We start from the raw sequence: 25,312 nt of genomic DNA on the forward strand, positions 1-25,312 counted from the left end.
GCCTGTCACAGAGCACTGTGGCTGTCTATTCACTGTTAACCATCTAGTACAGTGACATTCTTATGGACAAGATCATAAAAGTAAGTTGGCTAGGTTTGGAGATTGAGTATACAGAGGGCTCCTCTGTAAATGGCTAGTTATAGTGGGGTTGGTTTCGAATGCCGCTCCCAGGTCCGTACAGCATGTCACACCAGAATGGACGGCGCGGACACCTACTCCTTTCTTTAAAAGAACAATGAGAAGCCTTTAAAACGCTGTCTTACATCATTTAGGAGTTGGGTAATTGGGTTCAACTATTTTTGACTATTTTTCCTTTTGAAATACTCCCTAAGTGGATCACAGAACACTGTTTAATTTTCCAGGAGACCAACAAACATAATTACTAGCCAGTTTTCTTAAAACTCTAACTGGTAATTGCCTGGACTTAATGGCATCTACTTTTGGTAGGTTAGTTCATGGTGTTTCAACAGATGTTTCTCTTTATGGAGCTTAGAGGAGTCTCTCTGTGCCTCCCCTTCCACTCCACCCGACCCCACCCCACCTCTCTCCATCCCACCAAAAAACTCATCTCTGAACATATTCCAATGTACTTCTCACCCAGATGTTGGACACAATGTGTGTGCAATAAATATGTAATTAATTTAATTGTAGACATGTTCTCAATAGGTTTATTGCAGCATGAAATTATTGCTTTACCTCTGATTTTTGTCAGCTCTGAATACTGTGTAGGATTTTGAAAGCATTTAGTGTTAAATACCAGAAGCAAGTCTGATTCTGGTACTGGTAATGCCTGAGAACCTGCCGAAGGCACATGCAAGAAGGTGGAGTGGGGCGCACGCACCAGCTCTGCGAGGTGGGACCCTCGGGTGCAGAGCTGGGCAGCTGGGGCCCCCCTGCTCCTACTCTGCAGTCCTTCTCTGTCCATGGCTTTGACGCACCCTGGAAGGCAGAGGCAGCCGGCGCCTGGTGACCTGCAGGCCTGCTGAGTGTGGTCCACTTCAGCACAGCTTAATCGTATTAACTGTGCAGTTGCTGAGGCATCTTGTTGCACACTTTGGAGCTGAGGCCGTGGTGACTGGAAATCTGAAAACAGGCATCTGAAACTTCATCTCTGGCCTCTGTGTCAAACAAGGGCTTTTTTGGCAATCTCTTCTTTGCAATAATTTAGCCCTTTATAGCCTCCAATTCTTGATTCTTTTGGTTGTCACAGAATTATAAACTGAATTGTCATGTTTTAAGAGGTCAGAAGAAGAAGGGAAATGGGAAACCCTTTAGGGCTCCAAGCATCTTTTGTGTTCCCCTGCACCGAAGCAGCAGGTCAGACATTCATCAGCTGGCTTATGGGTTACGCTGTTGGTTGTCCCTTCTACCTCAACCCTGGGCATGTGGGGTATTCATGGTGAATATGCCAAGGAGAGGGCCAGATCCCTCTCCTTGCTGAGGCCCAGGTCCCCCGAAATAACATTCCAAGGCACATCATTATAGGAAGCCAGGGTGATGGGTGTGGTCGTGAAGGACCTGGGGAGAAGCCAGAGGCTGCTGTTGGATTCCCATAGCTTGGGTCCCTTTGGCAGTCCTGCATAAGGAATCAGTGGAATCTTTCCGACAGGAGAGATTGCATGAAGTATTGATGTGAATGTGCACAGAGCATGTGAAGAGGGTGTGGATATGACTGAGAGGATACAGAAGCATAAGTGTGTGCTATTGTAAAGTTAAGGTGTCGCGTGTTTCTCCATGGACTGGGAAGGTGAGCAGGGCACACAGTCGATTGCCCTTTGGAGAATGCAGCGCAAGCGGACACACTGTCACAGAGCCAGGCCATGGAGCCACCCAGGTGCTTGTTGAACGAAGGAGAAGGATGGTGCTCACGGAGATCTAGGAAAGGACAGAGGCCTTGGGAGGGAAAATAGGAAGGGCCCAGACCAGGCAGGTGGCGCCGGTCGGCCGCTGGATGCTGGGTCAGAGCCGGGGGGTCTTCAGCAGACAGATGGCCCAACTTGACTTCTGTCCCTTGAGATTTGGTCCCACTAATGATTTCTCCAGTACTTAGAAGCCTAAGTTAGCCTTGGAATGTAACTCCCTCTTCCTCCTCATTTGCCCTCAGATGACATCTGTGTTTTATTATCCTGAAAATCATCGTATGTCTAAGAGCCATAGTACTTTATATTGGGCCACTTAACCCACAAACCAAATTAAATTAAATGTATTTAGAGTTCTCTTGCTGTGACCCTAGGATGTGTTTGTAATTAAGAGGAGTCTTTTTTTAAAGACAAAAACACTGTATATTTGCTTCTAAGATTTGCTGAGAATAAACTTATTTTGCATTAGGTATTTTTGTAATACAACTATGTCTATGTTTGAATAGACCCTAAATCCTTTTTAAAAAGGTAGCTATGTGCTATAAATCTTACTGATTTGATCAGAGGTAAATGTGATTACTTATTTTTAGAATTTTTAAAAGTATATACATATGGAATATTATAATATAATATGTATACACACACGTATATAAATATTTGAAGCTTAGGACTGCTTATTCCCATTAAAGTCCACATGGCTACTTATATTGCCAGGAACTGGCTTTTAGGGCTGTGAGCGCTGTGGAATTGTACGTGTGGAATCTGCTCCCCTAATTACCAAGGCTGGGGTTCCGGCACTGGTGGCCGGTTCTCAGGGCTGCAGAGAACACTAGTACCATGCTGCCTGTTTGCAGTGAGTACTGGAGCTTTTCAGAGTGACACTTGATTGTCACATTTCTTCATAAAAATTTATGGTGAAGTTTGTCTATGTCCAGGAATCGTGGAGACTGATAGCAACCATATCAACATGCTTTCATTTAAGAATGAGCAGCACTTTATTTTTTTACCACTTTTTGGTTTACAGCATTGCTGGGAAAATCAACCTGGGTGGGCGAATAAAACCAAAATCACATTGAAGTACAATTTGTTGAATGCCTGAACAGAATCGCTTATAAATTATATAGTTTATAATTGTAGCTTGGATATGATATTAAACTCAACTTTGAAGAGACTAAACTTCAGTTTCATATTACAGCGACCAGCTCGACCAAATTGGAAGATTTGAGTTATTTAGATGGGCAGAGAAATGCTCCCCTTCGAACGTCAATTAGATTACCATGGCACAATACGGCCGGAGGTAGGGCGCAGGAAGTTAAAGGTATTTATCTTTCCATCTGCTGACACATGGATATGCTGAGCTCCTTTTCTAAATGCTGAAAATCTGTGATAACCAGCGTTTAAACCAACTACTATTAAAAGATGATGTGAATGGAGGGCACGTGTGGTAAAAGTTTTTCTGGAAGCTGTGCCAGGGGCCATCCTTAACAATTTTGGACTTCTTAAAATATGTGATAACTTCCTTTTGGAGTTGAAAAGTAATTCTGCAACATGTTACTTTGAAGTGAGGAGTAGTTTAACACTCCCTCTTTTTTTTTTTTTTAAATCAACAAAGAATCAGCTGGGTTTCACTTCCTTGGGCTGTGATGCCGTCTCCTTCATCCGCCTGTAACGCACAGTTGTGTTGTGCAGAGAGTCGCCGTCAGGGCGGAGCGCCGTGACCCTGCGATGGGGGCTGGGCCCTGTCTCCAGCGAAGGCACATTTTCATTTTACTCATGTAGCAGTGGAAGAAATGTATCTTAAATGCTCTTTGAGATAAACTGATGAGACATGGCTTGGCCCTTGAAATCACTCTCTCTCGTTCTCTGTGTCAGCCTTGAGTCGTGAGAATAATTTAGAGGCATAAAAGGACCAGAAAGTCATTTTAATAGAATACTTTATAGTACCCATAGTATATTATAATTAATGAGGCCTTACAGAAGTATTAATAGGATCAGATTGGAAATACAAATCCCTTTTAGGGTAAAACTACAGACTATACCAAGTATAACATATATGTAAGGATAAACTGAGCTTTTTTAGTGTATAAAATGATGGCATTCATTGAAAATAATGATCTTTCTTTTCCTAAGCACGATTTGCTCCCTACAAGCCACAAGACATCCTGCTGAAGCCCCTGTTGTTTGAAGTACCGAGCATAACAACAGACTCTGTGTTTGTGGGACGGGATTGGCTCTTTCACCAGATAGAAGAGAACTTGAGGAACACAGAACTGACAGAAAATAGAGGCGCAGTGGTTGTTGGAAACGTGGGCTTTGGGAAGACGGCGATCATTTCTAAGCTGGTGGCACTGAGCTGCCACGGAAGCCGCATGAGGCAGATCGCTTCCAACAGCCCCAGTTCATCACCTAAAAGTATGTCCGTGTTTAACTGCTTGTCTGGCTCATCATATTAGCATCAGATAGATGGAGGAAATTCCTATTTGGATAGATGTAAATTCCCATAAATTCCCAATTTTCCTCAAGTTGTTCCAGCTGCTGTATCAGGGCTGTGATTACATGTTGGAGAACTGTTTGGGGGTCTGCCTCTCGTAGTGCCTGTGCAGCTATGACCGGGGGTGAGGCGAGCCTTCCCTCAGGTCTCCTGCTCTGTATGAACAGAGATAAGGCAGCGAGGCCTGGTCAAGTGCCCTGGGGAATTTTTGGTCCTAAAACCAAGGCACGTAGGCTCCTAGCAGAACCTACCAGAAGGAGTGTGTGCTCTGCAGCCTTTGTTTTGTCTTCTATACGGGATTTACCAAAAACATAAAAACTAACTTAGAAATGGAATGGAGTTGCCAAAGATTTGACCATTTGTGGCTTCTTTAACGTCTAATAAACACATGAAAAGAAAGTGTCTCTAACATATTGAACCAGGAACAAGTGAGCCATGCAAGATGATTTTTTTAAAACCAAAAATAATTTAATAAAGGAAATGAGAAACAGCAGTTCTCCGGAGAGGACAACTGGGTGGGTGGGAGACGGCAGAGGAGGGACCGGTGCTCCCACGTGCACGTTTGCATTTGGTGCCTGTGTGCACTCATCACTTGTTAAAGTGCTCCCTGCCTCTAATGAAGACATACGTTCACTATCCCACTATGCATACCCCTGTTGTGATGTTGTAAACAGTGTAATTGGTCTCTCTTCTCTGCAGCTTCAGATTCCTCCCCAGATCCTCCGTTCACTCCGCTGCTCTCACCGAGCACTTCTACAGGTGGTGCCAATGTAGCTAAAACGGCCACTGGGTCGGGGTCTGATACTCCTGAAAACCAAAGACCAAGAGAGGATGCAGTGAAATACCTCGCTTCCAAGGTAACATACTCCTGGTCTATGAGAACCTCCAGAGAGAGTGAGCTTGGCTCCTGAAAATTGAATTATGAAAGAGATCTTACAAAAGGGACAGCAGTTGCTTAATGCAGAAGTATAGCCTTTAATAAAAATGCGATAGGAGTACTACAAATGAAAAAAGCATGACTGAAAATAAGTATCTTAAGACATTGGCAGTAGACTTGTGTTCATCCTAAATGATGGATTGAAAATTCCTCAGTCAGCAGCAGGTAGTTGCGCTTGCCACAGATGCACCCTTTAACGGGGCCCTCCGGCCACCTCTGCCCATGCTTTTGCCTGGGGCCCTCGGTTCCCTGAGTCTTTCTGTCTGGCATTTTCTGCGGTGTTGTAAAAGAGACTTGGCTGACTTTCCCTTCCTAAATTTATGCTTGTCAAGGTCCTTCCGAAATTTTCCATATGCTCAGCTTCCATCACAGGTTCACCAGCCACCCTCCTGTGTTAAATCTGTCACGTCTCGCTCCTGGTGAGCCGCTTGGGTCTCCCCAGCAGCGGCGGTGTGAGGGGTGGAGCTGGAGAACCAGCGGGCGTGGGCAGTGATGAGGGGCGTCTGGTGAGGAAGCCCCGGGGTAGAGGCAGGCACGGGGGGACTGCAACGAGTGCTTCTCTGCCCCAGATCCTTGCTCCTCACTTCTGCTTCCCTTGCATGGGCAGCCCTGACCCCTGACTCGTCCTGTGTTCACGAACAGGTGATACGGAGTGAGGGACGCAGGGCAGACGATAAAGCACCTGCCACCCTGATTTTTCACACCACTTTGTGACCCACGATAAGAAATAGATCTTACACTAGAGACCCAGGAGTGCTCACACACATGATCATACACACAACTGAAACGAAAGCATCGTAAGACTCTACTTATTCTTACGTCCTATAGTATTCATTTTTTTTAAAGTATTTGGCTCCATATTGATTTTCGCACCATTGGGTGCTGGGTAGACTGTGGTCCAGGCTGCTTCTTTGGGTGGTTTGTACAAGCCCTTGCGTCCTCATGGAGCCCTGCTAACTCTGTCCAAGGGAGGGTGGAAGAGCTATCGTCTTTCCTGAGTGTTGCTGATAAATTTAGTCTAGAACGGAAGTCCCCTGAAGGTTCCGAATTGGCCACAACTACTCTTGCCACTTGCTTTTTAAGAGTGTGCAGACGGATCTTTTGTTGCTAACCTGTGTCCCCCTGGCAAGGCGTCTAATCCATGCATCTGCTGCCCTCAGCTGTGACCCGTAGCTACTGGCTCTTCTATGTATGCAGGGGAGGTAGAGCTGAGAGGGACGGCATGGACTCAGATGCTGCTGAGAAACATAAAACACCTGGCACTATGTGTTTTGACCTTTTTCACCTTCCTTACCTCATACTTATATTCCTTAGTTCATCTTCATTGGGCAAAGTATCAGGTTTTTCATTTCTCTGCAATGTACCGCTTACCCCCAAGACAGTTTGCATCTGCCACTCTCCTTGGGGACTCGAACGAATAACCTGCTGCCACTTCATACCAGTCCGTACAAAGGGGATCCTCGTCACCCTCTCAGGGCCTAGGGAGGAACCTCCCTTCTCCTCTTTGTCCTTGCACAGGATAGGCAGGGATTTGCTGATTTCCGATTTTGATTCTTCTGATTGTCCCTGTTGCACTTCTGCACCAGGTCCGTGTGGGGTGGGTGTGGAGAAGGGGCTGAAGGCTTGAGCCGGACTGCCTGGTCCTCCCGCCACGGGGAGGAAGCAGCTGTGACTTCCCAGCCCGGCCTTCCTAGCCACTGACTGGTGCTGACCCTAGTGCTAATCAAGACGGATTTGTGGCTGCAATGGGAAGGTTGCTTAGCTCTCGGCAAACTGCATGAATTGAATGAAGGAATCACTGAATCAATTAAGCTAAATTATGGCTCCATCTTGGGGAATGGAAGCAACGTATCTTGTTACCTGGCGGACACTAGAATTTGTCCCCATGTGAGAACGTGAAAGGAACTGTGTGAAGAGTGTGAAGTGACGCCGCTGGTCTGCTTCCCCCAGGTTGTGGCCTACCACTACTGCCAGGCCGACAACACCTACACATGCCTGGTGCCCGAGTTCGTGCATAGCATCGCGGCTCTGCTCTGCCGGTCCCATCAGCTGGCTGCCTACAGGGACCTGCTGATACAGGAGCCCCAGCTGCAGAGCATGCTGAGCCTCAGATCCTGCGTGCAGGACCCCGTGGCTGCCTTCAAGAGGGGAGTGCTGGAACCACTCACAAACCTGAGAAACGGTACCTCCCATGAGCCCCCCAGAACCCCTCAGTCTTAGTTCAGAGTCCCCAGGGCTTCTGTCCTCAGAAGGAGAGAGGGGTCAGCTGGGCCCTGGGGTGGAAGTGAGATTGGCACAGAGAGAAGATGTGGGTGAATCTGCGCCTCTCCTCCCCTTCCTCAGAACCGTCTTTCCAAGGACCCACCCAGTTTTAAACGAAACATCTCTAATAAGAATTAACTCGCCAGTCGAACATTTCCAAGGTAGCTAATTTGCAACTGTAGGTTATTTAGATGACTTACACTCCAGAAACTGTTGCCTGCATATTTTGCACTCCTGCATAGCAGGGGGATAAGCTGATTGTTTAGGAAAATTGCCGGCATGTTTTTTTCAGGGCCTCTGCTCAGCTGAGTTGAACCTAAAGCCATTTCTGGAAGTCTGATTTTGTTGCCCTTGAATATTCTACAAGATGCGGGGGGCGGGGCATTAGTGCTATAATAGGCCCTTTGGTTTTACATCCTTCCTCCTCCTCGCATTTTGCGCTAGTTTACCTGCTTCCATAGCACTTCTTTCAAAAGGTGCTACAGAGAGGGAATTGAAACAGATGTCATCATGTCTCCTCAGTTCCCTGGGCAGAAAGTTCGTGCTAATAAATAGAAAACTAGATTTAGGTTTGTAGGGAAGAACCGTGTTCTAGGAATCTCTACAGCAGAGCTCTCACCCCGGCTAGCTACGTGCCTCGGGCTGGACGCTGTGCCCTTTGGGGGTGACTTTTCCTCCCCAGAAATCCACCGAAGGTGCCCCATCTGGGGAGGTGCGGGGCTGAGGGTCTTTCCCAGATTTCCTCTGTATGTTATCTTCGCTGTACTCACCCCAGAGACAGTAGTTTATGAAGCGCTAACTGTAATACATGGGCAAAATTCTGCTAAATATGTGTAATGCAATATGTTTCTGAAAACTGTTTTGTGCGAAGTGGTTTTCTCTTTGGCTCTGTGCTCCAGTTTCCATAATGCATTTAATAGAAAATATGCTTCTGCGTAAACTGTTTCTTCTGCCATATGTAAACATTTTTAGTTTTTCCTAACACTTTAAACTGTGCATTAAAATACAGTAGGTGGGGCCATCTTATAGAAATGTATAATTTCTTAATTAAAAAAATATTTTATCCTTTAGAGCAGAAAATTCCTGAAGAAGAATACATTATTTTGATAGATGGCTTGAATGAAGCTGAGTTTCATAAACCTGATTATGGAGATACACTTTCTTCATTTATTACCAAGATTATCTCTAAATTTCCTGCCTGGTTGAAGTTGATTGTGACTGTAAGAGCAAATTTTCAGGTAAAAAAAAAAAGAACTTTCAAATCTCTTTCCAAGTCCTTATTCTCAAATTTTACAGTGATTAATACTAACAATTTAAATTGTTTTAAACCACTTAGCTGCTGAATTTAAAACTATTATTATGACTTTGAAATATTAGTGCACAGAACCCCAAATGGGTGAAACTCTAACCTTTTTACCCCTCAAGGCACATTTATCAAGATGTCAGGTAAGTTTTCTATTAGCATTCAGCTGTATGTGCGCTTCTAAAGTGGAAGTGTCCAGCCCTGTGCTACCATCGCTCAGTCTGGGGAGCTGTTTGAGGTGTGTGGCTAACAGGTCTGCTAGAATTTAAAGTTATTCCTGCTAGTAGTTATTTACATGGGTATGCAGAGGGACTTTGTTTCCTTTTCTTTTTTTTTTTTTGTATGAAGAAAAAAGGGACGGATGAAGAAGGGCATTTTTAAGACCTATTCTGGAAAAGGTCTCCCCCCCCCCCCCCGAAAACTTAAACATGAGATAACATTTTCAGTGAGATGAAGGGTGATTTTTTAAAATTTTCCTCATGTTTCCCCTCATTTGAACCCTAAAATTGTATCTCAACCATTGACTCCTTCCACCTTGCTCATTTTTAGTAAAGACATTAAATTTTTGCCCTTTTATGATACTTATTTACAAGTAGCATTTGGGCCCTGACCAGTGTGGCTCAGTTTGTTGGACCTCATCCCACAAAGGGAAAGGTCTCCGGTTCAATTCTTGGTCAGGGCACATGCCTGCAGGTTGGTCCCTGGTCGGGGTACATGAAAGAGGCAACTGATCAGTGTTTCTGTCTCTCACATTAATGTTTCTCTCCCTCTCTCTCCCCCCCTTCCCCTTCTGCCTAAAAATAAATAAAATTTTTTAAAAAGTAAAATAAAATAATCAATAGCATTTGGGTTCTTTTATTCCTCATTGAAAGTGGCATGAGAACGCCGTCAAACTTTTTTAACATGGAATTTTGATTGGTGCAGAATCTAGCAGTCAGCAGAGCGCAAGGACAGGAGTCCTGTGTTTTCCGTACCAGCTGTGTAAGTTTCCAGAAGTTTAGTTAGCATTCACATAAAATGGGAGTCATTGTACTCAGCCTGCCCCCTGTAGCTGTTACATTCAATGAGGACATGCACTTAAATCCCTCAGAAATGATAGTGACACGTTTAAAAAAGCCCACCAAACTCATCTCTGCTGTCAAGTGTCAGGATGGTGCTTATCTTCAGGACGGGAGAGACACTCAGGGACAAGGTGCTGACAGGGAGCTGGTGTTCTCTACCGAGCTGCTGGTTACCAGGTAGATTTTGACTTTGTGAAAATTAATGGCACTGTGCCCTTACATTTGTGCACTTGTGCATGCATTACTACAGTTTTAAAAGTTTACTACAAACCAGCAACTTAAGAAAACGATAGTGGGCTCTACTAGAGTAGGGCACCGTGTGACAGCAGGCTGTCCCCAGGCACTGCGTGAAGGCCACGTCGGGTTTCCTGGTGCAGTTATGCAGCCCTGGTATCTGCACTAAGAGGGATGCCTCTTATCTCTGTGTCTGGCTGTGTTCTTAGGGATACAGTGGTGGTTTGTGTTTGTCCTTGTTATATAACCAGTTGCACAATGTAAGGATTATGGGTATCAGGTCACCTCCGGGCCTCACTGCCCCTCTGCGGGTTCGGCCAGGTGGCATTGTTGCTGGGGCTCTTACATCTCTCTTGGCTCTGAGTCTTCAGATCAGGGCTTTGGAAAAGCCTTAACTGATTCAATCTCGCATCGGGATTTCTTTCACATAAGCTTTTTATCTTCACCTTATCCTATTACATGTTTTAATACGAAATAATGAGTCCCTGTAATCCACGAAAATCCTCCTTGAAAGAAAACTAGTGAATCTGGTTTGAAATGCAGCTGACATAAAAAAAAGAAATCTCTGTGGAATGACACTGTGGTGGTTTGGGGGCTTTTTTTCTTTTTCTTTTTCAGGAAATCGTAAGTGCGCTGCCGTTTGTCAAGCTTTCCTTAGATGACTTTCCTGACAACAAGGACATTCACAGCGACCTGCATGCCTATGTCCAGCACAGGGTCCACAGCAGCCAGGACATCCTCAGCAATATCTCCCTGAACGGCAAGGCCGATGCCGCCCTCATCGGGAAAGTGAGCAGCCACCTGGTGCTGCGGAGCCTCGGCTCCTACCTGTACCTCAAACTCACCTTGGACCTCTTCCAGAGGGGACACTTGGTCATCAAAAGTGCCAGCTACAAGGTGGTGCCCGTGTCTTTGTCTGAGCTCTATCTGCTGCAGTGCAACATGAAGTTCATGACCCAGTCCGCCTTTGAGAGGGCACTTCCGATTTTAAACGTGGCCCTCGCGTCCCTCCACCCCATGACGGACGAGCAGATCTTCCAGGCCATTAATGCCGGCCACATACAAGGGGAGCAGGGATGGGAAGACTTCCAGCAGAGGATGGAAGCCCTGTCCTGCTTCCTCATCAAGAGGCGGGACAAAACCCGCATGTTCTGCCACCCGTCCTTCCGGGAATGGCTGGTGTGGAGAGCAGATGGGGAAAACACTGCCTTCCTGTGTGAGCCCAGGTATGACAGGACGCGTTCTGCCAGCTCTTTGCAGGGGTCTGTTGTGCACGTGGGGAAGGAATTTCGAACGTGACTCACCTTTTTTCTTTCTTTTTTTTTTTTTTTTTAAATGGAAAGACAACACAGAATGAAAATTTCAGGAACAATGGAAAATTTTCTCTGCTACTCACCAAAAGCTTCCTCTCTTTAATTGCTAGAACTTTAGGACTCCTCAGTACGCTTGGGTGAAAGCGAGGCTAGGCGATGCCTTTTGGTGCTGTGTCTGTGCCATTCAGTCCCTGTTACAGGAGCCGTCCGTGGCGGGAAGGTGTGATATCAGCCCCAGGAAGCAGCGGGCTACTCTAGCAGCTGTTCCCAGCTCACTGTCTTCCCCTGGGGCCTGTGGGCTGACTTGGGCTGCTAACACCTCTCCCCACCTGCTAACTCATGAGCATGGAGCTTGTCCCCAGGATCAGATGTGGCTGCTGACCCAGAGGGGAGCACAGTGATTACACTGTGCGGCCTCGTTTTGCATTTGCGGTTTAGCTCAGTGTAACAGACTGGGGTGTGGGTCAGGAGGTCCGAGGTTCCAGTCTCAGATCCCCATTGGTGAGATGGTGGTGGGGCAGCTGCGTCCACGAAGGTTCCACTGAGGGATTTGCAGCAGAGCGGCACCGGGATGTGGTTCTCCTTACTGCTCAGGGGAAGAGGTGGTGGTAAACCTGCCTGTTGTGTGGCCTGATGCCAGTCAGGGTGAGGGCAGGGGGTTTGGAGGTGCAGGTGCTTTCAGATGAGGGTATGTTCACACCACCACTACTGCCTGGCCCTGGCCCTGGCCGGCACCTTTGCTGTCTTGAGTGGCTCTGCTCTCTGAGAGTCGGAATTGCTGCAGACTCGCACAGCAGGTCTGGCAAACTGGTAAATTGTTCCTCTCAGGCTGGACAGGGCATTTGACCAGATGCAGGGATCCAGAAATGAATAAGAACTTGTGGTCAGCACACCACCTTTCTCCCCACGAATGTTGACAATGCTGACCTAATAGGTCTAGCTGCTATTTTATGTTGTGATAGCAGTGTTTTCTTAGGTGACCCAGGGTCAAGAATTTATCTTTTAAATCTGGTGCGGGGCAATAAACTTTAACACCCGGGTTATTGAACCAGACCTTAATACTAGGTAAATTTTATGTCATGACATATTTAGTCAAGACGGGTTATTTTCTAGGAAAAGTCAGATCATTTTCTGGGAAGACAGGCTGTCATTGAGTTTGTCGAGACATAAAACAAATTGAAAGACTTCAGCAGTGGGCGTGGATTCGTTACAGGGGTTTGAGGCAGTGGTTGGGCTGTAGTCACAGTTACGCTTCACTCCCTTTTGGGTGGTGGGTGGCATTGAGTTCATGTAGCCTAGGGCAGAGATGAGAGTGGGGTGACCGATGGGTTGTTACTCGTGGTCGTGGACTCCTGAGTGCTTATGTGTCCCTGTAAGTAGGCATGGGGACTTACCATGGGCAGAGCCAGAACTAGGCTAAGGCAAACAAGTGGAAAGGAGTTGTTATTGGGTTGGCCAAAAGGTCTGTTACCTTTTTTCTGTAAAAGACAGTTTTTATTTTCACCACTAACTTTATGGATTTGGATATTTTGAGTATGTCAGTTCTCTACTGCTATTGGCTTCTAGTGGGTAGAGGCCCGACGTGCTGCCAAACATCTTCCAGTGCATAAGACAGCCCCATAGCAAAGAATTATTTGGCCAGAGTGTCAGTGGTACCAAGAAACTTCGCAGACCACTTTTGACACGTTCGATCATTCACAGCACCTTCTCCACACACTGCATAAATCATTTTTTGCATTTCAGTTGCATTTTTACCTTTCTTGAAAGAGTAAAGCATAATATGCCAAAAATGTGTATTTCCTTCCATCTTTAGTATTAAGATGGCTGCCCAAAAATTCACCAGTTTTGATTTTCTTAAAAAAAAAATGCATGCTGATATGATGGCTGTCACAATACAATTTAACAAGATTGTTTTGAGTGAAGACAACTAAGCCATCACATGGGAAAAATTAGACTTTTCGGCCAACCCAATACTTCTCAGGATTGTGCGAGTCAGCATTTACCCGAGACCTGTATAGTTTTGAACTTCAATCAGCAGACAGACAATATACAGGACAATGCGGGAAGGAAGCTACCGGACTTAGCTCAGCAAACGTTTTTGCGGACCCTCCGCATGCAGGGGCATATGGCAGATACAGAGATTCTGGGGACGAGGGCCCTGTTCTCGACGGCTTCCCACCCAGGAGGGCAGTGAGGCGGGCAGCGACGGTGCTGGGAGGGAGCCACGCTGCGCGTGGACCTTCAGGACAGAGGAGAAGGGGCTTCTCTGGGGGGCGATCATTTCTGGACTGGGCTTCGCATACATGGTAACATTTGAGGTGGGTCTGGAAAGATAGGTCGTGTTTCTCTTCCCACCCCAAGCAGTGGTGATTTCCCCCAGTTACAAAGAAGAGAAAGGAAAAAGAATCCAACATGCAGAGACAACGACACTTCTTTTTGTTTCTGCCTTTCCCTGCATTTAAAACATTTTCCAAATTGTTTTTTCTGCATAAAAATTCCCATTCTGCTTGTTTTGCTTAGTACACCGTGGACATCTTAGTGAACTGTCATTTTGCATGGCTGTGCAAAACTCCTAGGAGGCAAATGATAATGTCCTTCACTGTACCCTTATTGTGGGTCTTTCGCATTGTTTCTGATTAATTATAAACATAAAAACCTATTGCGAATACCCTGGTGCTTTACAGGAAAGCAGCAGTGTTTGAAGGAGGTCTGCATTACCATGCTGTTTCCATGAGTACCTTGTGTAATTTCTGTGCACAAGTTATTTTAATTCTCTTAACCTTAGTCATCTTATCTGTAAAAAGAAAAAGACCATTGCCTCATTGTGTTACAGTAGCCTCACAGAGAGACATGCTCAACAGGGTCTGCTTCTCCCCCTCCTTCCCCCTCTTCCTCCCTTCCTTCTTTTCTTCCTGTTTTTGATTATTTGTTAGGTTTGAATCCAGGAGCAGAATCAGTAAGTTAAAGAATTAAGTTACTCAGAGCCCTCATTCACATTGCCTAGACTTAAATATGGCACATATTTGCAAAATTTGCTCCATCTATTTTTTTTTGTTGTTGTTGAAATACAAGGCTTCATGACATTTTACCTGAAATAATTGATTATAAATCTCAAGGAGATTTTCATATTTAAGCACAATGCCTAAAATATTAATACTGTTTAGCAGTATCATCACACATTTGATTATGCTCTTATCTCTCCACTTTCTTCATATTGTTTCAGTATGTGTGAATCAGGATCCAGATAAGGTCCATAAAATGCACTTTATCGTGTCCTTTTTAATCTATGGATTCCCCCCTACTTTTTGCTTTTTCTTCGCATTGTATTTGTTTGAAAAGAACAACGGGGCAGTCTGTTCTGTTAGTTTCCCGTACTGTGAATTTTGTTGGTTGTGATCTCATGGTAGTTTTGAATGTGTTTATCACCTTTATTCTCTGTAAATTGGTTAATTAAATCTAGAAGCTTGGTCATATTTTACCTTTTTTAATTTTTTTGCAAAGATACTTAATAGGTTGTAGAGAGTACTTCCATCAGGAGGCACTAATGTCTTAATGTCTCTCAGAGCCATTGAGGATCATTTCGGGGTCCTTTGATTCATTAGGGTTGCACAAGGACTCTTTCAATCTCCAGCAGTCTCCCTTCCCCTTTTTTTCCACATCATTGACTTGAGGAATGAATGGCTAGGGTTTCAGTAGGTAGAACAAGGCTGTTGCAGACAGAAGGAGCTGTGTAAGGCATCGCATCAGAATAAGCTGGCCGCCTTCCGGCAGCAACAAATCAAGTTCGGCTGGAGCTTTTGTCGTGGGACAGAGGAGCGGAAAGAACTGCCTAAAGGATGTGCCTAAAGAGTGTGGCCTTTTATCAGTCACCTCCGAAGAACCTGTGAAGGTTCTGGAGTGGAGAGCATTGATGTGGACGGGGGGGGGGCGGGGGGGGGGGGTGTCGGGGCCACTGTGACAGCCAGGAGTGGGGGCTTGTCAAACCTGCCTTTAGCGTGCAGTGAGGTGGAGACAGGCCTTGCTGACATGAGATAGGTGGGTGTGGCTTGCCCTTGTGGGCAAAGTCGAGGGGAAGAAGGTGCCATGTCAAGGTGTCGAGCCTCAGAAACCAGGAGTGGCCTCGCTCTCTGGAAGGGTAAGAAAGGCAGAAGGTGTGAGAGGGGTTTTGCGGAGCGGGAGCTGGCTTTTGGTTTCAGCAGTTTCAGCTCGCGGGGTCGGCTCCCCCAGCGGGACAGGCTCCGATGGCAGGTGGGGTCTGCAGGTTGGAGGAGAAGTCGGAGTTCAAGATTTGGCATCACTGGTGGAGAGGGGCGGGTGGGATTTGGCAAGGAAGTGTCCTTAGAGGGAAGGGAGCGCTGGGCCGCTGGGGCAGGGCGGAGGGTTGCAGGGAAGGAGGCTGGGGTGGAAGGGCTGTCCAGAGGTGAACGAAGATGAGGATTAAGAGAAAGCCATTGTCTTTTCAGTTCAGGGGGAGCATCCTGGATCCTTAGGGACTCCTTCTGATGGGTTGTGGGGAGTGAAAGGGGAGAGAGCCAGCCTCCTAGATTGGAAAGTGGAAGGGTGGAAAGGTTGGCATTGTTCAAGTGTGGGGAAGAGTTTGGTTTTTATTTTTAATATACAGGAGATTGGGACGTTGTTGGAAACACAATCCCTAAAGCAAGGGAAGCTGGAAATGCAAGGGAATGGGGGCTAAGTGAGGGGGGCAGCTTGCAGCCTTTGTGTCCTCACTGAGCCTGTTCATAGCACCATTCTAGCTGCATTTCCTCCTGTTTGTGTGCATCTCCTGCAGTCACTGAGAGCTCCCCAAGGGGAAGCACCTTCCATTGTTCCCACTGAAGCCCCAATATCAAGCCTGGTGTGGGGCGGGGGAGGGGGGTGGTAATGAACAAATGAATGAATGAGAAAGTATAGTTTGCTGATTGAAAGCATGGGTTCTCACACTGGGCAGACTGAGGTTCAAATCTCTGCTCAGTCGTTCACCAGACATTTGATCTTGGGCAAATCACTAAGGTGTTCGTTCAGACCTCTATCTCCCCATGTAAACGAATTGGGAATCCTAATACTTAGTGATTCACAAGGTTGTGCAGGTTAAAGAAATAATTCAGTTAAGTTTCTGCATCTGGCATAAAGTAAATCTTGATATGTGTAAGCTGCGCAAAATGAACAGACTCGTGACTGAGGGTCGACTTAGAAGGGGGCACGTGATCGCGAGACCGGGAGGAAAGGAAGAAAAGGTAGCTTGGCCACAAGGGCACGCACACCCTGCGACTGCCTGGTGAATTGTCTCCTCAGAGAGGTGGGAAGCCACATGCTTAGCTGCGAGCCCTGGAAACCTTTGGCCCAGCCATCGACACATGCATGGCTGTCACTGGTAAGGGCCAGCACATTTTTGGTAAGGACACAGTTGACATGGCCGCAGAGCTCAGCAGACTGGGAAACTGAGGATGGCCAAGCCGTGGTTGGGAAAGTGGCCGTGGCTGGAGTGATGTGGACCAGGTGGAGCCCTGGGACTGGCCCACGGATAGGGACTGGGATGGGGGGCGGGTCTGGAGCACTGATGGTAGCAGAGGGCAGTTTCCATGGGAACAGGGAGCAGGAGAGGTGGGAGCACGGGAGGCTCTCACCTGAGCAGGGAGCTCTGAGCCTGAGGTTCAGGAGGTGAGGCATGTGCATGGAACACCGGGCGGTGTGTTCAAGGGGAAGCTCCAGCCCATTATGAAACATTGGATTGGACACTCAGTGGCAACGTGGCCTTAAGAGTCATCCTTTGCCTATAGTATAAAAAACAATCTCTTGGCATCCACCTGCCTTTATTTCCCCATCTCTAAAATGGTTTATAACCTGTTTGAGAAAAATGATGCATCTGGATGAACACTGTTGAAATCATGAAGGCTTTTAATCATCTAGGTTAGTACCTATCAGAAAACATTTAGGAGAATGCATTTTCCTCCATAATGTTTATCTTTTCCTCCACAAATACCTCCTTCCCACCCCACCCCCCAAATTCAGCACTTCACAGCTTTCAAGTTGATAGACATGAAAATAATTCACACTGTGCAGAAGTCACTGTTGTCAGAAGAAGCAACCATTAGCATCTTCTCCAAAGAAATTGGCTCAGACAAAGGCATGGAGTCCACAGGAGACAGAAGGAGTTCCACAAACACACAGGGGAAAGTGGGTGGCATGGCTCCTCCATGCAGCGGTTGGTCGGGAGTTCACTGGTGGTGTCAGCTGAATGTCCACCATGTGCCCAGACATAGCCAGCCCCCTCATACACCTTTCTTTCTTTGGCTTTCTTTCCCCCACAGCCAGATGGTTGTGCTCCAGCCAAGTGTAGAATTCTGGTGTTCTGATCACGAGCTGTTACTATGCATGACCTGGTTTTTCTTTCCCTCCCGTTATAAGGCTGTGTCCTTTGGCCCAGGTTTGCCCCAGTGGTGACTGTCCTGAGGGGAGGTCTGAATGCCAGGTCCTGCACTGGCTCTGCTCCATCTGTGACCGTGTGCATTCGTCCATCTCTCTGTCCATCCATCCATCCAAGAAAAATTTTTGGAGGACTTACTAAGGGTTGGGCACTTTTGACTTAGACTAGACTCTTAGTTTCATGGAGTTTACATTTTTGTGACTGACATAAGTAAGGTGATGACAGAGTGATGGATGAGGGACAGAGAGGGGATAGTTCCGGAGATAAAGACCTGCCCTGGCTAGGGCTGCCCTCCGAGTCACTCCATGGAAACAGGGGAATCCAGAGAAAGCCCTTAAATAACTTGAAGAGCAAACAGCATTGGTCATCTTTTTAAAGAGGCAGCTTTCCACTGTTTAACGTGGTGAGGCTGAAGTGCCAGGATTTCAGGATTTGTGCGGTGACGTTCTCACCTGAGGGCCCGTGGTGTGGGGTGGTTCGTTACCAGTGTCTGTGTTTCTGGCTCCAGGAATGGGCACGCTCTCCTGGCATTCATGTTCTCACGACAAGAGGGCAAGCTGAACCGCCAGCAGACCATGGAGCTCGGCCACCACATCCTGAAGGCACACATTTTCAAGGTGAGACACACACCCCTGTGAGGAAGGGCCTCACTGTTGGCATTATCTGAGTTTTTGGTTTGGGAGGTTTTCGGCAGTTTTATCAGCCCTCAGAGCCCTCCGCAAGCTCCCCTCCAAACGCAACCCCCTTCCTTCTCCTTAAAAGGAACTACTGTTCTGACTTATAATCACTGAAGTATGTATCTAAATGCTATGGTTGTGTTTTACTTTTTCCCCCTTTAAGTCCATTTAAAGTTTCTTACCACCTAAAGTTTCTATTTCGTTCATTCCCTGTTGTTTCCTTGTTACTTAGTTGTCAAAGAACACCAGTTACTTGATCTTTAGTTTGCTGGTTGTTGTAGTCAAAGAATTCATTCTATTGAATTTAGAATCAAGTTCAACTTGCCCTCTAGTTTTGCACCACCTGTATTTTCTGGTTGTTCTTATTTCGCATGATCTAGTTTAACATGTTCCTCTTTCCTCTCGATTTCCTGCCATTTGGTAGTTGTATCTAGAGGCTTAATCACATTCAGGTTTGATTCTCACCTCCTTCCCCCGCCTACGGTGTGAGATTACTTTGCCCTTAAGAGTTTAAACTCTATATAATTCTGCATGGGGTTTCCTGCATCAGGAAGCACAGCGTTTGTGCTTGTTTCCCTTGCTGCGGTGCCCTCCACGCTGCAGGTGTCTACCTGCATTCATTCACTCACGGTGGGTTACAGAATGGTGCTGTTTTATCATTTATTCTTCCTTTGATTGGAGAACTTCTCTAAGGAGAAGATATTTCTCCTCATCTTCCATCTCTTTCCCCAAGCCTGCGGTTCAGGTGGCAAAGGCAGGTTAGTTCCTTGATCCTTGGTTTCAGGAGGGAGGGCACACAGGTCCAGGCCTTCTCTGTCACAGCTTGCACCAGGGCTCAGCTCGCATCTGCGCGCCCTGGGGCACACAAGGAGAAGCTGAGGCTGATCTGTCTCTGATTGCTTCCAGGGCCTCAGTAAGAAGACAGGAATCTCCTCAAGCCATCTCCAAGCCCTGTGGATCGGGTATAGCACGGAGGGACTGTCTGCTGCCCTCGCCTCTCTCAGGAACCTCTATACTCCCAATGTCAAGGTGAGCAAGCAGCTCTCCTGCAAGAGAAGCAGAGCTGCCAGGCCAGCTGCTGTTTCTTCAGCAGCCCTCTCGCCCCCTGCCCTGGGCGGTGCTGGAGGAGATGGCGGAGCTTCTAATGATGCTCTTCCCTGATGTAAATCACACACACTTGAAAGCTCTATTACCATTTCTCTTCTAAAAGTTTAGCTTTCCCTCGGCTGGAAGAGTGGGTGGTCCGGGCGTCTGTGTGAGCACGCAGTGACTTCTTCAGAGCGGGTGTGATAAGGAAGCAATTCACAAAGGAAACCAAAGGTCAGAGGGAGATTTCCAGGGAAAATTGATTTTTTAAGTGTCCTGAGTTTCTAATCTGGATTGTCTCTTTATGGTTCATAGGAAATTACACATTGATGAGTGACACAAAGCAATATGTACATAGAGGAAAACTATTACCAAAGGTTTCGTGTGCGTGTGTGTTTATGACCGTGGAAAGCGTGTCAGGGTCGGCCGCAGCTGAGCCTGTGGTGTCCTCGCTCTTGATCATGGGCTGTCATGTCACAATTTCCCTCTGAGCTTTTTAGAGTAGTTTTTTTTTTCTTTCCTCATTGAATGCAGCCTAAGAATCTAAAGCAGGCAGAGGCCAAGTATCTGGTGAAAGCAACAGAGAAGGGTTAACTCCCACACAGTAAGGGAACTACTGCTTTACATTAGAGCAGCTGGCAACCACCATTCCCAATGCAGAGCAAAATGAGATCATTAATGTTTTCACCCACTTGACACATCTGCCGACTCCAGGGCATGCTCGCAAGCCCTGGCTGCCTGGCTGCCGGCAGGGGCTCTGAGGCACATGCCCAGGGAGTCATCCTCCCTGTCAGTCACCTCCATGAAAACTGTCACACCTGTTCCCCCCTTAGTAGCATGAGGGTGACCCAATGTAGTCCTGCAGCAAAAGACTAAGGAAGCCCTGCAAATTTCTGGGCCTGTCTTCCACTTCTCACTTTGGGTTCATCAGACTCTCCTGGGAAGGGGGCACATGTCCCAGAGATGGTACTTGGGGTTGGGGGGACAGTCCCAAGAGACTTTCTGCACATCCTCTCCCCTTCTGTCTGCACACCCCAGCCTCAGCACGTGCCCCTTGGATGTGTAGCTGGGGATCTGGGCTTGCAGAGCACTTCCCCTGTCCTGTAGGTGTTTGCTCTGTCCCTCTTCTCTTTCCCTTGCCTCTCTGGTGTATTTTTTTTATTTTACTCTTTTTAAAAAAATTGAGATATAACTGACATCTAACATCATATTTTACATGCACAACATAATGATATGATATTTGTATATATTGCAAAATGACTACCACAATATATTTAGTTAACATCCCTCACTGCACAGTTATACTTTTTTTTCCTTGTGATGACAACTTTTAAGGTCTGCTCTTTTGGCAACGTTCAAATACACGGTATGGTATGGTTAACTGCAGTGACTGTGCTGTACATTAGAGCCCCACTTTCTGACACACAGAGGGGAGGTATAACGATGCTAAGAAGCCTAGGTGTCAGGAGGACCTCCGAGCAGTGCTCCGACTTGGGAGCCCCGCCGCCCAGGACAGGGCCTTGGTATCAGAGAAAGACTAGCACCTCCAGGTGGACACAGATGGGGTATTTGCAGAGATAAAAGTGCTACCTTGTGCAGGTGGGCTCACCCCCCTTTTAGGGATCCAGTCTTGGTGGTCGGGGGCCCATTGGATCTCATCCTGACGCCCCCTTGGCCAGGCGCCTGGGAGTGGAGCACCCCGGAGGCCCACTCTCAGGAACCCCGTGCTCCGCCCTGCTCCCCTGCGTGTTTGCGCCTCTCTCCAGACCTGTCGCTGGGGGCGCTCGTGTCTCAACTGGACTGCACACACAAGCTGGGGGGCAGGGGGGCAGGGGAGCTGTTAGCGTGGTTAGGGAGAATTAGCTTCAAGCAGCTGCTTCTGATCAAGGAAAGCACTTCCTCTCTAGATGGAGTTACTCGAAAAGAAAGGTGGAGGACACAGGTGAGTTTAGATGTCCCATGCTAGAATATTTGTATTAAGACTTTTTGTCTTACGTTTTACAGAAATTGGGTTGAGTTTACTATAACAACATTGTTTCATCTCTCAGCTTCAAGTGTGTCTTTTGGCTTGTCCATAATTAAGAAAATTCTATAACAATGGCAAGGAAGAAAGAAATAGGAATAAAAATAGCAGTATCTGTTTTTACTATTTATATGAATTGTGGGCACAGAAGTTATTCTTTCAGTGTGGAGAAAATTAAATGGGAAACGCCATATTCAGTTGAATATGAGCTTTGAAGACAGTAAATTAAAAGGTGCAGCATAACACTAATGAACCTGACCCCCCCAGGTTATAAACTTTCCCCTTTAACATACTTGTGCTTGTCAGTGGCGCTCCTCTTTGTTTCAGAGGACGCGCGTCGCCCACATCACCCTGTCCCCTGAACTCCACGACTTGGGTGTAGGGTTTTGAGGCTTTCCATTATCCTTCTGTTTCTTTTTATCTTTCAAGAAAAAAAAAATAAAAAGGTTTTCACAGAATCTTGAATAAATTACAGTAATTTAAAATTATGCATGCAATTAAGGGACTTTTTTTAGAGAGTATTAAATGTTGTCATACAGAAATGGATGTCATTTTGAGCAATAATTGCAGTTTGTCACTTTGGTAAATTAAAGTGACTTTGCTCCAGAATGATTACTTGGTAGATGAATTTTAATTTTAATGGCATGCCAGGGACTTCTAACAATGGAGCCTCCCGCTGCCCGGCGAGCAGCGTGCCAGCCCAGGCCCTGGCCGGCCCACTGGGGTCCCTGCCACCAGCGCTCCAGGCTCCCGTCCAGCTGGCTGTTGGGCTCACCCTGTCCTGTCGGACTGGTTGCTGGCCACGAGTTCCCCAGGGCTGTGGACGCAGGAGGATTCAGGCTGTGATTCTTGTCTTAGCCGAGAAGATCCAGTCATATTTTGCATGATTGCTAGGCAATGCCCAGTTTAAAGCTGTTGTGTGGATGTGAACCTCCATTTATACCACTGAAGAAACCGAGGCTCGTGCCTTCCGCTGTGCCCGCCAGCGCCTCTCCTGTTCCTCATGGTCACATCACTTTGCTGACCCCCAGCCACTTTCTGCTTCCTTGCATTCATTAAATCCAGAAGTTTATAGGAAATACTGCCGTTTCCAAATGTTATCCAAGGAGACTGTCTGTGGCAGTGATGGTTGGAATATTTCTATGTAGTTGGGGAAAAATGTCAAGGATGAACCATTTAAACCCCTTCCTTGAATACGGAGTAATCTTAGCTGGAGCTGCTGCTTATGCCGCCAGGCTGATCTGCGGCAGTCATTAGCTTTGTGCCCAGAGATAATCTGTGCTTTATCCCCCCTGAGCCTCAGTTCTCTTACCTATCAAACAGAGGTAACAAAAGAGCCTGTCTCATAGTGATGGGAAACCTCATTGAGCTGTTAAAGTTCTTGGGAAAATACTGGGCATTTATTACACGGGCAAGTTAATTATTTTTTTCTAGTGCTTTGTCTCCTTTCTGGAAACTGAGACTCTGCTGTAGGCGCCTGAAAACTTCTGGATGTGCCTGTGGCGGCGGTGGTGGTGAGGAGGAGCTGCCTGCCGCGGGTATTTGGTGGGTCTGGGCAGCCCACGCCTGCCCTCAAACAAGCATGAGGCGTCCTGCCGCCCCGAACTGGTGAACAGCCCCGGGGGGCCAGACCCCGCTGGCCGGGTGCCTGGGGCAGAGCAGCCTTCTGTGCCTTCTCAGGTCAGGGACCTGGGTTCTTGTCGCTTCTAAAGAGTCTGTGAAAGATGAGTGTGATGATAGCAATTAAGACGTATTTAGCACTTACGGGATCCTGAGGACTGTGCTAGGTGCTTTATGTTTCTGTGTGTGTGTCACATTCATTTTTAATCTTCACAACCCCCCAGTGAGGTGAAACTGTCTTTATCTCCAGTGTGCAGATGAGGCCGAGGCAGTTAACATAGCGTGCCCCAGATCACACCGCCGGCAGCGGACCTGGCTGCCAACTAGAATCACGGGGGATCCGGGTGCCTAGCTGAGGCAGAATCTCCCAGGGCAGGGCGCAGGCATACTTTCAAGCTCCCAGGCGGTTTCAGTGTGCAGCAGGGTGAAGAACCATGGGTTAGGGAAAGGTCCACAAACTGATGGGGTAATGTGGTAAAAATACCCGTCGCCTTGCACCATGAAGGATATGTTTTTCCCAGGAAGCAAATGAGGTGTCACTTGATGACAGACATCGTTAGGAAAGCTTTGCCCTTAAGCACATACCATCGAGGTAATGTCTTGTAAGCAAGAGAGTACTGAGAGTACACCTTCCAACATTGTCAGCAGAGAGTACCTGTTGGGTAGAATGGGTGGTCTACTGGCTGTTTTCTCAGGAGGCACCTCAAGCTCAGAGAGGTTGAATAATACTCTGAAAATCAACAGCAAGTTAATTAAGGAGCTGGTTGAGAACTCAGACAATTTAATCCATCCTCTTTTTTCTCAGTTTAATCTATCTTCTTTTTCTGTTAGGCACATGGGTCTCAGGAGGGGCTGGGATTGGTTGGAGAGGAGAGGGGAACTGGCCGGTCACCCGAGGAATGTACAAACTGACCCTGCCTGTCTGGTGGTGGCCAGCCTGGTGTGCCTCTCAGTGAGGTGATGTTACGTGTGTTTTCTCCTCTATTCCTCTTGGTTAGAATCAGTTTTCTCATCCGTTTTAAAATCCCCAAGTATTTCACCAGTGTCATCCTCTTCCTTTCATTACTAACGGTCGTTGCCCAAGGTGAAATCATTTCCTAAAAAACCCTTACCTTTGTTTGGCCCTTACAGTTTTAAATACTTTCGAATCATATTAGAGTCTGGTGCTGCTTTTAAGAGCAAACCCATGTATGTTTGCCAAGCAGGCCCTGCAGGAGTCAGGACACGCATAAAGTGTCAGTGTAGCACAGGGACACCCTCTCTGACTTCTGTGCGTTCTCTGCCTTTCCATCCACGAGTGCCGGCTGGCAGTGGCAGCCTCGGGCCGAGCTGGTGCTGACCTGGGTGGGGCAGGAAGAGGGTCCCCTCTGATGGGGTTAGGTTACCGGGCGCGGGCTGGCTCATGAGGTCTCCTCTGCACTGCATGTCACCTGTCTATGCGGTGGGTAAGCCGGAAAATAGGGTGTGAAGAGAGTATGGGGCAGCACCTGAGGTTGAGGCGTGCGTGGGGGTGTGGCTCTGTCGACAAGTGTGCGCATGTGCGCAGAGTGGTGGAGCAGAGGCCTATAGGAGGCGCTCCTTTGTCACCTGCCACTACAGAAAGGGCGTTCCTGGCAGAGGGAAACTGTAAGGGTAGAGGCAGGAGGCTGGGGCCTGCTTGCCTTTGTTGCAGAACAAACATTGGACCCAGTGTGGCCGAAGTGGGGGAAGGGGAGGGAAAGGTCTGGGTGAGGGGGTCAGAGGGAGCTGGATCTCTTGGGCTTCGAGCTTCAGCAGCAACCAGGACCCTTCACAGTTTACACGTTGGGTTGTAGCTGGTCTTTATGCGTCACACTGTTCCGAGTTGTGGTTTCACCACCTCGTAATACTAATTTCTGTCAGTTTGTAAAAATTCTGTCGGCTACTCTTATGGACGCTTATCTTGGAAATAACTTGAAATGTGTATGATGTATCGTCTTTCTGCATCTTTTAATGATCCCTTGTGACTCCAGTCAAACGAATGACATAGTCTCCGGTTTTCAC

General features: G+C 47.2%; 1 protein-coding gene across 1 annotated transcript in view; it reads left to right on the plus strand.

The window, feature by feature from the left end:
* The window catches only part of TANC1 (tetratricopeptide repeat, ankyrin repeat and coiled-coil containing 1), a 215,809-nt gene that overhangs the window by 157,320 nt on the left and 33,177 nt on the right, over nucleotides 1–25,312 (plus strand). Inside the window, exons 8-15 of the mRNA XM_054562425.1 lie at nucleotides 3,055–3,177; nucleotides 3,990–4,271; nucleotides 5,050–5,207; nucleotides 7,238–7,469; nucleotides 8,621–8,787; nucleotides 10,766–11,373; nucleotides 18,393–18,501; nucleotides 19,468–19,590. Of these exons, the coding sequence (XP_054418400.1) occupies nucleotides 3,055–3,177; nucleotides 3,990–4,271; nucleotides 5,050–5,207; nucleotides 7,238–7,469; nucleotides 8,621–8,787; nucleotides 10,766–11,373; nucleotides 18,393–18,501; nucleotides 19,468–19,590 (1,802 nt within the window). The remainder of the gene's footprint in view (nucleotides 1–3,054; nucleotides 3,178–3,989; nucleotides 4,272–5,049; nucleotides 5,208–7,237; nucleotides 7,470–8,620; nucleotides 8,788–10,765; nucleotides 11,374–18,392; nucleotides 18,502–19,467; nucleotides 19,591–25,312) is intronic.

The sequence above is a fragment of the Pteronotus mesoamericanus genome, unplaced genomic scaffold, assembly GCF_021234165.1.
Source record: "Pteronotus mesoamericanus isolate MK-2021 breed Mesoamerican mustached bat unplaced genomic scaffold, CSHL_Meso_final scaffold_651, whole genome shotgun sequence".
Taxonomy (NCBI): Eukaryota; Metazoa; Chordata; class Mammalia; order Chiroptera; family Mormoopidae; genus Pteronotus; species Pteronotus mesoamericanus.